Raw genomic sequence first — 17,638 nt, forward strand, 5'->3', positions numbered from 1 at the left:
AACCCCGGGAAGGGATGCTTTTTGTTCCAAAGAGAACTCATAGTGCGATTTTAATCTGTTTCTTTCTAATTGACGATTTCGAATAAAATAAGATTGCGAAGCAATCTTCTGGGGTTGGTGAACGTCAGCGAGCAGGGAGCAGAGCTCCTAATCGACAAAGTTTGAAGACCTCTGAGATAGAGCAATGAAAAAGTGGAAAAATCGAAGCTTGTTTTCTTTTCCTTAATTTATTATTCAGGAGACATAGCTGTTGGTTCGTTTCTTCGTTTCTAGAGGGGCTGCTTACTGACACCTCTTTATTTACAGAACTAGTGTATTCTCCATTAGCTGGCATCTATTCTTTCATGCGGCACCACTATAGGAGAATTGTCATTACCACTTGGGAGTTTCGTTTTCCCTTCAAATGGAGGCACCTGAGCTGTTACGATACGAAACTGCACTAGGAATTTAATTTGGTCGAGAACATTTGCGTCAAATAAATACTCAGTGGATCTTCAACCGTGTAATCATACGACGTAGACAAGAACGATTTTCTACATAAAAGAAAATTACTGACTGATGCCAGATTTGAACCCGCGACTTTGGGAGTAAGAGACAATAGTCTTACCACTTCAGCTCACTACTGGTACATCACTGTTGATAATAATAATCATCGTATATGCCTGTTTCTTCGCTAAGTTTTTCTGGCACCATTAAAAAGTCTTTAGGGTGGAGATTTATCGCATTTAAAGACCTGCATTTTAAAACTTCAAACCATATATTAAAGATAAAAAAGCTTTAAAAATTTATTTTTAAAGATTTTATCTTTTTTCTTCAATTCAATATTATGTTAGATTTTGACACAGTGAAACCAATACCAATGACATTTTGATAAAATAGCATGTTACCTATGCTTGCGTTCGATGAGCTCAACCGGTTAACCAATCACGTGACACGCTAATGATCACGTGCTTCAATCAACAGCTTAAAATGGTAACTGGTGCGGTAACCGATAGATGATAGAACGCTGTGATTACTAACCGGTTACTCACCGGTCGACCGGTGAGGTTCATCGAACGCAACCTTTGTGTAACATGTTATGTAGGGCTAACGGTAGAAAAAATAGAGATCATACAGGTTAAACGCGGGCAATCTGTATATTACCACACCAGAATTTGCAGTACATTTTTAAATGATGGGTTCTGAGAAGTTTAACTCCCCATACTCCTCCGCACTGTGCCCTCGCTTCTTCAAATAACCTCTTTATTAACTACTAGTGGTACTACACGTCTTTGCCTGTAGTAGAAAATTAAAAGATCTTTTGGTTCGCCTGTATATTTCCAAAAATGTATGGTGAATTTTCTCGCCAATTGGCTTGTGCCCATGTTACGGTTCCACGTTATGATAATTTCGTAATTTACTCGTCCATCTTATGATAATTTTGCTCGGGAAAATGTTCTTAAAATTGGAATAGAAAAAGAACAAAATCGAATTTTCGAAAAATCGCTTCGAGGTGCAAACTTCCATGCTACAAACTAACTTTGTGTCAAATTTCATGAAAATCGACCGAACGGTCTAGGCGCTATGCGCATCACAGAGATCCAGACATCCTCCAGATAGAGAGACTTTGAGCTTTATTATTAGAAAAGAATTTTAAAAATCAACCTTTTTGGAAGAAAAAAAAGTCTTTGATTTTTTCAAAACCAGATTACGGGCTATGCCACTGGGGTGGCACATGTATGAAGGACTTAAATCATTTACACTTTTGCGAAAATATCCTTCAATTTACATTCTCGTAGCTACTGTCAAAAGAACAATTGAAGCAGTAAGAAGCAAAGGGATTAAGTGAAAAAGTTAAAAACTTGAAGATAATCAGTGCAAATGGTAGGAGAATCTCTCTTCTGGTTTTAGGACGAGAGATGGTACTTAGTTCTGGTGGGTGCTGCTGTATAGCATGATTTAGAAAAAAAATCTCAATGAAAGCCTGCCTAGGATCTGAACTTTAAACGCGTTTTACTCAAAACTTGAAAAAGTACACTCACATCCCTTTGCTTCTCACTGCCTCAAATCATTTTGTCTTGTAGTGATGCTGAATATGTAATTGCTTCTTTTGCAGGTTGAAAACTTACTATTCATTTTCTCCCCAATAGGTGTGAGGTAGAGATATACAGTGAGGATAAACCCGTCGAAAGAGATGCCCTCCTCAAGGGCATTCAGGGCAAGGATGCTCTCTTCTGCTTACTTACAGACACAATTGACAAGGCCGTTATTGAAGCTGCTGGTAAGAAGGCCGTTCAATGAACTTGATCGATGAATTACAGTGGAACCCTGTAGTACCTAAAGCCCTAAATTGTCCTACTGACAAATTCGCCATCTGGGGCTAAACGCCGCTTTTTTCCTACGTCTACTTTGATCTTCATCGAAGTGCTTTGCTTCTTGATTGTGGTTTTTTTATCAACCCTATGTTAGTTCACAATCGAAAAGCATCACAATTGAGAATCAAAACACGCTAATTAATCATGGCAGACGTAGGACGAAAGCTGCATCTAGCCCCAAGATGGCGGACGTGTCGCTGCTTAAGCTGCGATCTATAGTTGAGGCAGACCTAAACTGTTAGCATTGTGAAGGCTACACTGATCCTAATCACAGCATTCTGACACTGCCTGTCTAGGTTTGCCCGAACTATAGGGCTTTAGTAGTACCATGCCGCATTATCGGTTACTTCGTAAATGCGATTGTCTTGTTATTGTACGGAGCATTTTTTCAAATTATATTTTCTGTCATTCGATCATTCTATATAACCTTCCACATGCATTTTTTTTTTAAATGTAGGGCAATCCAGAAGAAGCTTTTCCTATAAATGAAACTCTAGCGACCTATCCGCTGAGGCAATCGAACCCTTAGAGCAGTAATTAGTTTTCTGGAGGGAGCAAATCCAATCATTGGTTTAGGAAACGCTGAGACAAAAAAGATCTCAAGTCACGTGGTTCAACTTCGACGAATGGGAGACACGTTTTACGTGAAACGAGTGGAAAAAACCTGAATTCTTCCAATACTTTACTTTCAAACATATCACGTAACTTAGGATCCTTGCTTTAAGAAATGAAAGCCTCATTCTTTCCATCTTTTATTCCTTCTCAATGATCGAACCGTAAGTTCAGACATGGTTGTTCCGCGCTAAAGATGATGATGCTTTTAAACAACGCAGAGCTCACGGCTCATGGTTACAATAAGAGAATTTCGAAATTTTTGAATGACAGCACCCACTTTTACTTTGCGCAAATTGATCAAGGTATTGCAAAACCTCAAATGCCGTTGGAACGATTAGCTTATGACGGAAGTTGCTCGTTGGTGCATACTCTTTCCACGCTACTTAGTAAAGGTTTTCCCACATGTAATGCCTTGCTTGTTTTGTTTTGTTTTTTTTCGTTTAGCGTATAAGTATGTAAATATTCTGCCGAGTATTTTTATGCTCTCAATTTAAGGACAACCGAATTCGATCACACTGAGAGAAAAGTCTCGTGAACACTCAAATGTACGAAGTAATAAACCCTTGAGCGAGGTTGATGCTATTCATTTTCATTCCAGAAATCTAAAATTATTTCAGGTCCTCAATTGAAGGCTATTGCAACTATGTCTGTGGGTTACGATCACATTGATACCAAAGAATGTAAAGCCAGGTAAGTGTCTCTTTTCTTTTCATCAACGTCTTTAAGATCATTAAAAAAAGTTTATGAATAAGCCAAATATTGCAACTTGCTTTTCAAATGTTATGAACATTTAACATGATTTTCATTCATACTATAGTTCCTGGTAGTGCTGATTCTAATTAAAAAATAAATGAATTCTGGTAAAAGATGTTTTTTCCGTTGGTGCAGTGTCGGTGCAGAGAAACCACCTGTCTTTTTTATCAAACATTTAAAGGTTTAAATAAGAAAGTTTGTATTTAAAATGCCAATTACATGCTAATATTCTCAAAAACAAATTGACGAAAAAAAAATGTGGCTAAGTATTCCAATTAAATAAAACAAGAAATTAGTCAAGCGAATTAAAAGATCGCACCGCCAAATGTACAGTATTGCACTAAAATTAGTCACAGCATCTCCATATATAGGATTTAGACGAATTTCAATCGGTATTTAGTTTAAATTTTTTTGGTTTTTTGACCATAAGTTGAAAGTTTCCACTGTTGCCATCAGCTGTGTACCTCAGAGCCAGACTGTCGTAAGTCATATTATTGCTACTTTTTCCAGGAAAGAGAAAAAAACTAGAGTCTGTTGCATACAAAGAATGGGACTTGTGGGTCTTTTATGCTGGCAAATAATTACAAAAGATTTTTTTTCTTTGTAGATTTTCTTTGTCATAACTCGGTGCGGAATATGATTCTGCTTATAAAGCCGTAATAACCTGAAATTTCCCATTTTTGGATTTTCGTTAGTCTGGCTTTTCTAAGGTACAGAACTTCCATTAACATTTAAATTTGTTATTGTATTGTGTTTATTAGTTTTGTTATTCGCTCTTTTTTTAAACAATAGCACTCAAGAAAAAGGAATTCCTCTATGTCGGGAGAAAAAAATGATGAAATATGGAGGCGGAATTAGTCCATCGAAGATGAGGGCATTGAAAAATTTGCGCGAAGGTTTTCTTCGCCGATCGATAAGGGTACGCCCTCAACTGAGAGCTGTTGCTTAAATACTGCGAAGCGAGTAAATTGAGTGTACTAACACACGCCATGCTCCAATTGCACTTGATGCGTGCATGTAGCCTGGCAAGAGAAAAAAAAATACATAAAAGTAGAACTATAACGGGAGAAAAATGCGCCGTAAACCTTTTTTTTTATGGTTTTCATGCAGTTAATGCTAAGCTAATTTTGTGCATTCTTTAGATTGACAAAAAGAGTCAAAGAACCCTGAAAATTCGATACTATTCTGTAACATGCATGTAATCAAGGGAATTTGTATTAAAGACAAGGATTCTGTATCGAACAAATTGAACTTATGCTACAACAAAATAAATGTCTGCAGTTAAATTATTTTCTTGTGATATTCAAATGCTTGACATGGCCTGCCATATTCAAGTTCTCGTGAACTTTAGTGTTTCAATGCAATATTTCAAAAGTGAAATCCATTTTGTCATTCGGAAGTACCATTTCATTCTTGTTTTCTGCCTTGCAAAAAAAAAAAAAAAAGTTTCAAAAAGCTTTTTTTTTATGAATTAAAAAAAAAAAAAGGTAAATAATATTTTCTTATTTGAAGATTGCCATCGAACGATAACCAAGGTAGATTATTTTTCTTTGTATTAGCACTGCCCTAGCAGGGAAACATCTTTTATAAAATTGATATTTTTGTTGAGAAACATATCATGGGACAGTTAAGAAAGCAATTCTAAAAAGGTTCAGAAAGCCATTGGAAAAAAGGTACCCAAATATTTCAAGTAATGAAGTTGTTAAAAGTTTTTCCGTAGAAATAAAGGCAAAAAGTGAGAGATTATTCTTTGTTTCCGAGTTTTAGTCTCTGCTGCTGGAATATATTAAATAAGAAAGAACGATTTCAACCTTTTGCGTCCAGTACGTTAAAAATTAAAAAAATTAATTAAAAAAACCGCTTTTTCTTATTTATAAACCATTTAGTTCGTAAAAAAACTCGAAAATGTAGATTGCAACTATGAAAAGTTTTTTTAAGTCGAACGTAAAATCGTGAGTATTCAAAAGCTAAAGCTTTGTAAAATCGAGTATCATTTATATATCTACCCCGTTTTACTATTTCAATAATGTTTTAAAGTTATTGTTTTACGAGAGTTATATTATAAAAGAATTTAAGTTCTGTCAGATAAGCAATTAAGCCCGTTATTAATATTTTTCTCTTTTAAATGTTCTGTTTTGCATGAATTTGTGAATTCTATTGGAAGCACTGACATTCTTCGAAAGTTCTTGATGGTCGGAAAGCTCTAAAAATATCTCTTCCTCTCAACATTTTTGTAGTTTTAGGAACATGTGGGAAGCTTTCTTCCGGGATAGAAAAAGAATGCGTCAAACATTTTCTTCAGTGCCTTCCCTCTAGTTTTGAATAAAATTCATTTTAAAGTGACTGGTGTTTTTCTCTTCACATGGAAGATTCGTAATGGCAGTTTTTAATTTTGAAAACATTATGTTTGTTGAAAAAGTCAAACGTACATATTATTTCTCAAAGTTTTTTTTTTTTTTTTTGTGACAACACCATAACCTCATCAATAATTCACAGAATTTCATAAGTAAGGTATCATTTCTAAGATTTTTTTTTCACGCTTCCGGCGAAAAATAACTTGAAAACTCACATTGTTTTGGTTTTGCGAAGAAATCTGCTTATTCTAAATTTTTAACACGCATTGCTTTTAAAATACGCATTTCTATAAAACCCCCAGGTGGGAAGCTTGCTTATAGCTCAGTTCGCTAGAGCATGGTGCTAAAAAGGCAAAGATGACAAATGAGCATCTCACATTGTTTGGAAACGTAATTTTAGCTTTACTCTTATTCTTCTTTGAGGTTCTAAACTGTTTGAGTGGAGTTTAATGTGTCTTTTAGATTAAGAGGGAAAAAAAACATGATTCGTCAAAAATTTAACATGATCTTCACAATTTATTCATATTGTACTTGAGAACAGTTCCCGTTAATATTTCACCAGTTTTGAAGCAAGGATTTGCCATTTTTACGCTCAAATGTCTAATTTTTCATACTATAATTAATAATAATCTTAAATATTCACATATAGAAGTTTCTACCCAGGTTGTACCAACAGGGTAAATATAAACACTAGAGTGCGTGGTGGTTACACGCAAGTTAGAAACTGGCCGTCAACTTGAAGAGGAATGTAGTGGTCAAGAAAGAGGGGGAGGAGGTTTTATATTCAGTGTCGTTGTCGCCACACCATGGCGAAATTAAATTAAGTGTTTCACAAAGTTTGCACACTTGGCTGATAGTTAAAACGTTCAGCTCGCCAAAAACGCTTTCATATGAACTTCTTCTAAAGCGCACTCTAGTTTTTATTGTTACTCTATGATTGTTTCACGACAAAATGGCAACTAATTCAACTCTGTCCCTTTTGGAGTACTCTTTATGATGGAATCCATACTAAAAATTGTTCTCCTGTAGAATTAACATTTTAGAGCCTTTCAATCAAATTTCGTGTTCACTATAGCCAGTGGTTTATAATTTCAGGAACATCCCCGTCAGCAACACCCCTGATGTGTCGACGGACTCCGTGGCTGAGCTGACGGTCACCTTGCTGCTTGCCGCGGGAAGGAGGCTCATCGACGCTGCCGCTGCCATCAAGAAGTAAGAGAACTTATTTCACCTCTATTCATTGCAAATTGCGCCAAAACTATTAAGTATCCGTATGTTTGTGATCCAGTTTGCGGATTATATGAACTTTAGTTGAACATGTGTGAAAATCACCGGGTTATTCGCTCCCCCCCCCCCTTAAATTCCGTGCTCATTACAAGCTTTAAAGAGTGTTGGACACCCTTATTACGAGGGATGTCAGAAAGTAAGTACCGTTTGGGGGAAGGGGGGGGGGGGTTAGCATTTTATTTATCTTTTGAGAACCATTTTTGCTTTTCATAATGCTTTAAGTTCAAGAACAAGTGGCTGTCAGAAGATGCAATTCTACTGATCTTCACTCAAAACCGTAGTTAATAATTTGATTGGGAGCAATTGAATCACCCGCCTTACAAACCCCGATCTTGTACCTTCTAACTACAACTTGTTCTTGAATTTGAAGCGTGATTTTGGAGAAAGACGCATTGGCAGTGAAGGCTTTGAGATTGAAAAAAAGTGTTTAATATTAGCTGTCTTAACTCACGGCATCATTCTGTGAAAAGAGCTTCGAAAAGCAGTGGCGTCGTTAGAAAAAGATTTCGGAAGGGAATGTGAGTAAATTTCAAACGGAAAATATGATTAGTTTTAGTCCTTTTATGTGGTCAAAAAATGTGTGTATAGTTTTTCAGTTTTTATTACTATTAAGAAAATTAGTTATGAAGTTACGTTTTGCTAATCGTTTTCCTAGATTATTTGCAAGATTTAACAATGCCGGTTATACCGCACTTTTTTTGTTGGCTTCGAATGGCTATACTACTTTATTTGTTACCGCGCATTATCAAAATAAGAAAGCTAAGAAACATTGTTGTTGTTGATGCATTGGTAAACAGGCTTATATAAGACTGCAGGCTGAGCCGAAAGGTAAAAGGTAGGAAATCAGTGGAGATAAGGTACACGCCAATAGCTTAACAGAAGTGGCGGGGTTTTATTTTCAGCAAAAAAAAAAAAAAAAAAAGCAGGAACTCACCTTCAATGGTGCATGATACTGTTTGTATGTGCAAAGAAAATAAGGTATTAAGACATCAACCATAAATATTTGTAACACATTCTAAAATAAGAAAATAAGCACGTTCAATAAGCCTACCAAATTTCTTGACAGTCATACCCCTAAATAATACCCTCCCCTCCCCAACAGTAGTTCTTAAGGGTGATTAAAAATGTTGATCTAATATCTTTAGTTTAAGAATTCAACACTTTTGCATACAGTGCTCGATAATAGGGAGGGTTAGAACTTTTTTTGCTGAAATAAAATATCATGATTTCTTATAAACTATAACCACTTTTGATAACTATCTATCCAGTTTCAAAGTTCAAGTCTAATATTATAAAGATCTTGAACGTATCGTACTTTCACAGTTGCTCAAGTCTTGTCAAAACACTTGAAATCTGCTCACCGCTCACGCCTACAAAAAAATTTAGCTGTGTTGTGAAAAGTAATTTTCAAAGTTGCTCAGTGATGATATCGATGGATTTTAGACTTTGTACCCGACATCATATAAGCTCAGTGGCTCAGTGGTAGCGCTTCGCGCTAAGAGTCCGGGTTCTATTCCCGGGTCAGGCATGGTCGACTCAACCGTTCATCCCGTCAGTGGGTCAATTTAATGAGTAACAAACGTGCGTGGGAACCAAACCCTTGGGGTTCCGCGTTCGGCTGATCACATAACCTGAACATCTGCTTAGCACCATAGAGCCAGAGTCAGGAAGACTGAGATGGGCACAGTAGACTTTCCATGCCACTGTGTTTGGTTTTACTCGACATTATAATCCTATTTCAATGGAAAACGTTTTTAAATTTAATATCTTTTCGATATTTCATAATAATGATGCGTAAATTCTTATAGAATGTATTGTGTTTTTTTTTTTTCAGGGGTGAATGGGTCTACTCATGGAGTCCCGTTTGGCTCTGCGGACAAGGACTGACGGGTGCTACTGTTGGAATTGTCGGGATGGGCAGAATAGGTAAGGTGGGCAATGGTGCCAGAAAAACTAAAGATCAAGAATAGTGATCACCACTCGCCACGTGGTGACAAAAAATACTTGAATCATTCGCTACTCGCCCCGGCCCCACGTAGGGGTAAAAGTTGTTATCATTTTCCTACAATTCCTAATTTTTTTAAAACTTTCCTAAAATCCCAAGATTTTGAACTAGCAGTACCTGCACGGCGTTGCTCGTGCTAAGAAATTAAAGAAATTCCGTTGAATGAAAAAATTCATGCCCTCACCCACCCCAGTTCTTCCCCTTCTGATGTAAAAATGTCATTATTCTTCAACTAAAATGTGTACACACCTTTCAAAAAAACCTGTCATTCTCTTTGGAATTTAAAATTATTCGCCAAAACACATAAAAAGATAGCCGTCTGCAGCGACCAGTTGGCTTGCCTTTCCATGAAAGCAGCCCCCATGGGGGGGGGGGGTACTCTCAATGCCTATTTTGTCGGAAAATAACAAAAAGCACGTCCTTTTTTATGTGAATGATTCTTTTTTTTTTAAGTCGCGGGTGGGGGGGGGGAGCATTAATCACCTGTTGAACTTCCGTAAATACGGACCTATCTATCTTTCACTGACAATCTACCTATATCGATATCTATCTATCTGCCGATCTATCAATACGATCTAGCATATCTACCTCCGATGGTAATTAACAAACGTTGTCTATGTATGTAAAACAAAGATCATGCAAAAACCGCGCGCTCTATATATTTAAATAAAAAAGCACCCTCCCCCCCACCCCCGCCCCCCAAAAAATTCCTGGGCCCCGTAGTGTTTAAAAGATATTTAAAAAAAACTCACTTTTTTTGAATCAAATGCACAGAAATATGTAACGTTAAATAACAACAGTAAAGCGTTGGGGAGGGGGAGGGGATAAATGAATAAAATTCCAAAATAGAAATAAAAAAAGAAGCAATCATAAATGGAGGATTGACAAAACTTAGGCTATGCTTGGAAGTCGTGCCGTGCTTTCCGCATTAAAAAAAAAAAAAAAAAATGTAAAAAAATAGCAATTGCGTATTTTTGAAAACTTTTTTTTCCTGAAGGTGAAATGGCTTTTCTATTACATAGTTAAATTTCAGAAAAGAGGCCTTTATGCTTTTTGCGGGATGAGTTCAGAAAGAATTAAACCCAGAAAAAAATACGAAATAAAGTTTAAAAAAAAAAATCATAAAAAAAAATACAAAAATTGCTCTTTCTGCAAAAACTTTTTTTTTTCCATCATACTTAAAAATAAATTTCCTACATTTTAGTACAAAAAATATTTTTCTGGGTGAAATTAACTCGTGGTCAGTGGGGCAAAAAGTAGTAAAAATTACTAAAAATCGCATTAAACATTGAATAACTTATTTTCTAATTAAAATATCAATATAAATTATAGCCTTCCTCAATAAATGGACTATTCAACACTAAAATAATTTTTCAATTCGAACCAGTAGTTCCTGAAATTAGTGCGTTCAAACAAACAAACAAATTCTTTAACTTTATATTATTAGTATAAATTTTTCTTTAGGGTTGGTTGGGGTAAGTGGAACCCCTTTGAGAACAGTTAATTTTTGAAAACTTATACAAAAGAGTTGAAACAAAGAAATTTAAACTTGTCTTGTTACTGAAGGTGTTGAAAGAAAGATTCTGTGCAAATTTCAGCGAAATCGGCCGGGTAGTTTTCGAGTTTTGCGCGTTCAAACAAACAGACGCTTTTTGGAGACTTAATTTTATACTAGGTAGAGATTAACTTCTTGTTAAATTGATCTGAGCTACCTAATATCTGTACATCAACATTGAGTACATGATAAGGTGTGATGTTGATTGAAATAGTTCTTTGGATAAAGGAAAGAGAAGGTCGAGAAGTGTGGAGGAGGTTTTTATTTTAGCACACTTTATTATAGAGTTATATCATTAAACTTCTAAATAGTTTCTTTGTTTCTCACAGGTCAAGGCGTCATGAGAAGGATTCTGCCATTTGGTGTATCCAAAGTACTCTATTTTGACGTTTTCCACCCCATCAAACCAGGTAAGTTGATTATGATTTACATTTTAAAATTCATGCTTCAAATTTCAAATATTTCATTTGTTTAGCTTTCAAATCCTGACTATTTTTATGTTCATGTTCTTATTCTTTTGTTTTGTAATTTTTTCTTTTTTTCAAACCCCATTGCCATTGGAAATTAAAAAAAAAAAAAGTTTTCAAATCGAGGGAAAATATAAACTAAGTTCTTTGCATTCAAATAGGAGGAGTGAATTTCCTATTGATATTTCAAATGTACATTCCCTATTTTAATTACTAAAAAAATTGAACTTTCGAACGAACAACAGATAAATGATCTTGACAATCTTGCACTTGCTTTATTTCCTTAAATAATAATGTCATGAAATATTAGACATTGGTTATAGAGATTTATGAGAATCGAGCACTGATTTTCATAGCTAGTACGAGTGTACTCGTTATTTTCTTGCGTTGATTGCGGATTTTGCAGAATTCGCTTTTGATGAAACTGTCAAATGCGAAAAGGAGTCCTTTCATGTGTTTTGAAATTTTGGGCCTGACCAAATGACATTAGAGGGATTACAGCCACAACTTAGCTGTACGAAATGCGGTTTAGAATGTTGCGTTAAGGAGATATAAAAAAAAGCAAAGATTTATACTCATGCAATGGACCAGTTTTAAATCTTTTCAGTGTCAAATTGGCAGTAGCGAGCATCAGAACTTCACTTTTGGTAACAGCATTCGCTTCACCTGTTGTAGGCTGAGTTACCTTACCATGTCTGTTTTCTCGTATTAGTTTGACTGACGCAAGAGCATTTGTTTTCCCTCGTCTATTTTTATGTTTTGTTTAATGTAAATTTGCATTAAAAATTGAATTCTTTCTCTTCTCAAACTGTGTTATTTTTTGATTAATGAGGTCTTTCACTGGTCTGAAAAACATTGTACGCGTTTCCTTTCTTGGTGAGTATTTTTCTTACCAAAGTCGCGTGCAGAAACATTTAACACAAAAATTAGTAAACTTTTTTTTTTCGTTCCTAACAGCGGATTTTAGGAAGAAGGGTAGTTGGCCTCTGCCACAAAAGTCCACTTGGTGGGGGGTGGGGGATGGCTAGGGGGCCCCAGCCTCCCCACCCCCTCAGGTATCGGTGACCTGAAGTCACCACAGTTCAGTTAATCATCGCATTTTTTTTTCTTTTTTTGTATAATCGGGAGCTTATTGTACGTTATTCTTTCAGCCGAAGAGATGGGTGCCGAATACGTAGAATTCGAGGAACTCGCCAAGCGGAGCGACTTCATTGTCGCCATGTGCAATCTCTCGGAAGAAACGCGGAATCTCTTCAACAAGAAGGCCTTCGACCTCATGAAACCGACAGCCGTCTTTGTCAACACCAGCAGGTCAGTGCTCAGCTCACCTTTCTTGTCTTTGCTGAGATTGGTCAAAAATGCGGTCTCACCAGGAAACTACACGATAGTGTAGCTACGAAAAACGTTTAAATAAGTAGCAATCAAAAGAGCATTATGAAGCATGTTTCTGGAAACGTGAATTATTTACCCTCGTGTCCCCGTTATCGAAACATAGTCTCGAAGTCTCCCAAAGTTTCGAGAAAAGTCGCCAAGTTGCCATTAGTTTCACGAATCTCGATGAGTAAAGGAAATGACGATCTCTGTCACACAATTTAGTAGATGGATGCACACAGTGAAATTGCGTGATCCGTTTCTTGCCAAGTCTTTAAACTTGGCACTTTTCTTAAAATTTCGACTGACTTTGAGACTTTATATCTCGATAATGGGTAGACGAGGGCAAATAAATTTTGAGTCAAAAATATGTCTCAGGATGCTCTTTAAGTTTGCAACCCATTTCTGAGCTTACCTTCAGTATTTCTGAATGCAAGATTTATTGTGTAACTTAATGATTATGCTTCCATTATTATTCTAGTTTGTATTTTAAATGCCTTGGGCCACCAAATTTTATTAGTTTGCACTTAATCAAATTGAATTACTTTATATTTTAACAAATTGTCTTAAGCTGCCCCCCCCCCCGCCTACTATATCATTTAGAAACTAAACAATCAGAAAATGTGTGAAAACTACACTAAAGCAAAAAACTGCAAAAAAAAAAAAAAAAAGTGCTTCGACGTTACAACTAACATTTTTTTCAATGAAAAAAAAAGTTTTTTCTTTCGGTTTATTTCTGCAGAAAGGGAGAAACTTTTTGGTACTTATAAGATATCATACGTCAGAAATAAGATTTTTTAAAAAATGTTTCTCATGAATATTTGATGGTTTTTCAGTTTTAATTTCATTTTTTACTTTAATTTTGACGCTTACTGTATTCTTCTGAATAAAATATAGATGTGCGACTTAAAAATTACACCAAGCTCCGTGAAACGTAAAATGGGGTCGTTTCCAAAATTTTAAATGTTTTTTTTTTTTTTTTTTTTTCTGAAAGAGCATGCCTAAAAACATAGGATATGACCATTTTTAACCGACTTCAAAAAAGGAGGTTATGATTTCGTCTTGCGGCTTTTTATGTAGGTTTTCGTATTGCCCCAAGAATACTGGACCGATTTGAAAAATTCTTTTTTTGTTTGGCAGGGTATACTTTCCAGATGGTCCCATGTTAATTTTGACTGGATCTGATGAGAGATCCCGGAGAAATCTAAAAATTTAAATTTCATGCGTTGTGGCTACGTAGACCAGCTTTCGTCAGCTGCGCGAAACGTCGCAGGTTACATGGTTTTGGCGTGAACGGTTCATTTTTTCGACGGAGAAATCTCGTATTAAACAATATTTAATTCTCACGCATCGGGATTTCCCTGGCGTCGCCTGTTAATTTTAACTATAATCTTACTAATGTATTTATTATTCATGTAGCAAGTCAGTAAATTAAATGTATTTTGCTACGAAAATAGTTAAATTAATTAATTTAAATAAAATATTTTTTGCTAATAAATAACTTCATTTAGTCATTAAATTTTTTTTTTAATATTTTAGTTTTGAAATACATTTAGTGTTCAATTCAAGGGATATGGAAGACAAAAATCCCTTCCCACCATTACGATTAAATTTATATTCTTTATTAAATGTATCGTAACTGGTGTGATTTCTGAAGTTTGACAAGTATTCTAGATTTAATATTTCATGACGCTGTCAGTATAATTTACAGTTATAGCAATACTAATTAACAGACTTCGTTGGAAGTTTTTTATGTACTATGCTTCCCGATTGTTAGAAGACGCCTGGACCGATTAGGAAAATTCTTTTTCTGTTTGAAACGGTGTAGATGGTACGATCCAAAAGTAATGAGCCTCACGTTATACTGACGCATGCACACCCTGCAGCTCGCTCCGCTTGACAAGGACAGTGATGGGGGTTGTTGGCTTTACAGCGCAATGCAGGTCAGTTGCCTCTCAGCTTTTAAAGCGGTATCATCAGCTTCAACAGTAACCCCTATACGGTGGTGCGTGACACGGCGATATGGAAAATTTGTAAGAGCAACCCAAAGAGATCAAATTTTGCTTCCGGTTTCCTTACCAAACGTTCGCGATGCTTCAACAGGCGTTTGCGACTGAGTGTCTGTCGTATTCGCAACTAGAAAAGTCGCACGAAGCCTTTCGTAAGGCCGGGAAGTGGTGACTGACGAACCCCAGTCTGAACGCCCGTCCTTGGCCCGTACTGACGTAAATGCGCAACGAGTGTTTGAAATTTTGAACACGGACTAGTGTTTGAATCTCTACCAAGTAGCATTAGCCCTAGACTTATGGGAAACGAATTATTACGGAGAAGTTGCACATGCGGTAAGTCTGCGCGAAATTTGTCCGAGAGTTCTAACTGAAGAAGGTCCGAGTCAACGCTCCCGTGGTGCCCTAGCCTTCCTACTGTCCGGGCTTGTGGCCTCCTGACTTCTTGTTTCCATTATTAAAATCAGTGCTGAAAAGGAAACGTTTCGACTCCATCGAGGACATCCCAGCACATGTCAAGACTGCCCTTGCAGATATCTCGAAACATGACTTCAGGGATGCCTTTGAGTCATGGAAAAGCCGCCTGCAGAAGTACATTGTTGCTGGAGGTGTCTATTTTTAAGACTATTAGGCAGTTGTACCGATCAGCTCAATAAATCTGCCCTTTTAAACGAAGGCTCATTACTTTTGGATCGGACCATGTACTTCTCCCGGTCGTCTAATGGTCTTCAAGTCCGGGTATGAGGGATCCTGGAGAAATCGAGGGAACTCTTCAAATTTCATACTTGCGCTTTGTTGCCTGTAAATTCATAGCGTTTCACTTTGTGAAACGATTTTAATGGTGTTTTTGCTTAATGGATAGGAGTGATATAACTTAGGTCCCAAACCTTTTTGCTTCACCATATTTGTTCTTTAGAAAAAAGTTATGGGCAAAAAACAATAAACTTCATTTAATTTCAATATTAAACGATTAAATATAAAATCCATTGTTAATGAAAATGTGCCATAAAACATAGGTACTTTCTTTACTCAATTTTAAAGAAAGTACCATAAAACATTATATTAAACAGGGGAGCCCGTTAAGGGTGGGAGGCGGTGTTTTGAGGGGTATTTTTCCTTTTTAGGGGGGGGGCTCTTACTTTGGGGAAATACCCTCCCTTAAATATTACCCTGTATTTCTGCAGTAGTAGTCATATCGCAAAATTGAATAAAGACTCCTTTGAAGCAAACAGGAAATTCATTTAGTATCATTGCTTTAGTAGTATTTTGATCTTCATATATGCAACATTACAGTAGATACTCTGTTTCTAGTGTGGTATTGATCTATAACGTGGCCAATAAAGAGAAATGTGACTTTTTTGACGAGTTACGTGACAACTATTGTTATGAAATATAAAATAATTTGGAAAATTATTGACATTTAAATATTTCTAATTAAATTAGCGCACAAATAAATCTGGAGAGGAACAAAGATTAGTTTTTAGTGCCAATCGTATAAAATGTTATGCGCATTAAGATTTTTTCTTTTTTTTTAAATCTACTTCTAAAAAGACGTTTTCAATTCGAATTTTTTATGTATATCCCCCGTAAACTCAAACACGCATAGACCAATTTGGAAAATTCTTTTTTTTTCTCGTTTGAAAAGGTATATACTTTCCAGATGATCTCATGGTCATCAGGTCAGTATCTGAAGATGGGATACTTGAAACATCAAGAAAACTCTTCAAATTATATGGCCAAAGTTAAAGCGATTTCTGTTTTTTAGTGATACGTAAATTTATTTCGGAAAGCATACTTTGATAAAGTCAAACTGATGAAGGGATTTTTTTTTGGTAAATAATTGCGCATTTGAAAAAGCCTTTCTTCGGAATTCTCCGAGATGCGGTGTTCTATTTCTTTCTCTATTTTACTCATATTAGCTGTTTTCAGACTACTGTGCTAGACGCTTTCTCGCTCGTGATGTACGTAAAGAGTGTACCACATACTCTACCCTGCATACTTATTTTATATTTACCACTAAAAAGCAAAAAATAAATTATTTTCAAATAAAAGAACCGACTTCAAAAAACAAAGAGGAACTAAAACGTAAAAAATAATTTGTCATACTTACATACGATACCCAAACTGTAAAATAAATCAAATTTATTTTACAATTACAGTACAAAAATCAACTAAATACCCAATAATAAAGTAAACACTCATTTTAATTATTATACGATGAACTATTTTAATACCTAAATAATTATATACGAATTTTTAATAATTATTTGAAGTCGGAGCCTCCTATAAAACTACTACCTTTACGTAACTGACAATCCACCAAATACTGAGTTAAACACTAATTTAACAAAACGGGAAAGTCTTTAAAACTAAACCTACTCAGTTACGTTAGGTAGTAGTTTATAGAAGGCCCCGACTTCAAATGGTTATTAAAAAAATGAGATCGTATATAATATTTAGCTATTAAAATAGTTAATCGTATAGTAATTAAAATCAGTGTTTATTTCATTATTGGGTGTTTAGTTTAGTTAATTTTTGTACTGGAATTGTAAAATAAATTTGATTTATTTTACAGTTTGGGTAGGAAATAGTATGTAAGTATGACTAATTATTTTTTTACTTTTTAATTCCTCTTTGTTTTTTGAAGTCGGTTCTTTTTTATTTGAAAATTTATTTAAATAATTTGACTAAGTTTAATATTTAAAAAAAATACTTTAATCGGTAAGCTTTCATTGTTTATGCTTCTGCCGATGACATCACAATGATAATCTGCCATTCACAGAGCAAAATATTTAATTCGCATCTTTACTCACGTGTATTGCCAACGATATGGTTGATAGCAAACGTAGAGCGCAGTATTTAAATCGCTTC

At 35.6% G+C, this 17,638-nt stretch overlaps 1 protein-coding gene across 1 annotated transcript in view; it reads left to right on the plus strand.

Annotated features, from left to right (window-relative positions):
* LOC129220076 (glyoxylate reductase/hydroxypyruvate reductase-like) overlaps window positions 1-17,638 on the plus strand; it is a 30,738-nt gene that overhangs the window by 8,104 nt on the left and 4,996 nt on the right. Inside the window, exons 2-7 of the mRNA XM_054854413.1 lie at window positions 2,130-2,260; window positions 3,587-3,659; window positions 7,172-7,288; window positions 9,198-9,289; window positions 11,253-11,333; window positions 12,542-12,701. Of these exons, the coding sequence (XP_054710388.1) occupies window positions 2,130-2,260; window positions 3,587-3,659; window positions 7,172-7,288; window positions 9,198-9,289; window positions 11,253-11,333; window positions 12,542-12,701 (654 nt within the window). The remainder of the gene's footprint in view (window positions 1-2,129; window positions 2,261-3,586; window positions 3,660-7,171; window positions 7,289-9,197; window positions 9,290-11,252; window positions 11,334-12,541; window positions 12,702-17,638) is intronic.

The sequence above is a fragment of the Uloborus diversus genome, chromosome 4 (genome assembly GCF_026930045.1).
Source record: "Uloborus diversus isolate 005 chromosome 4, Udiv.v.3.1, whole genome shotgun sequence".
NCBI classification, from domain to species: domain Eukaryota; kingdom Metazoa; phylum Arthropoda; class Arachnida; order Araneae; family Uloboridae; genus Uloborus; species Uloborus diversus.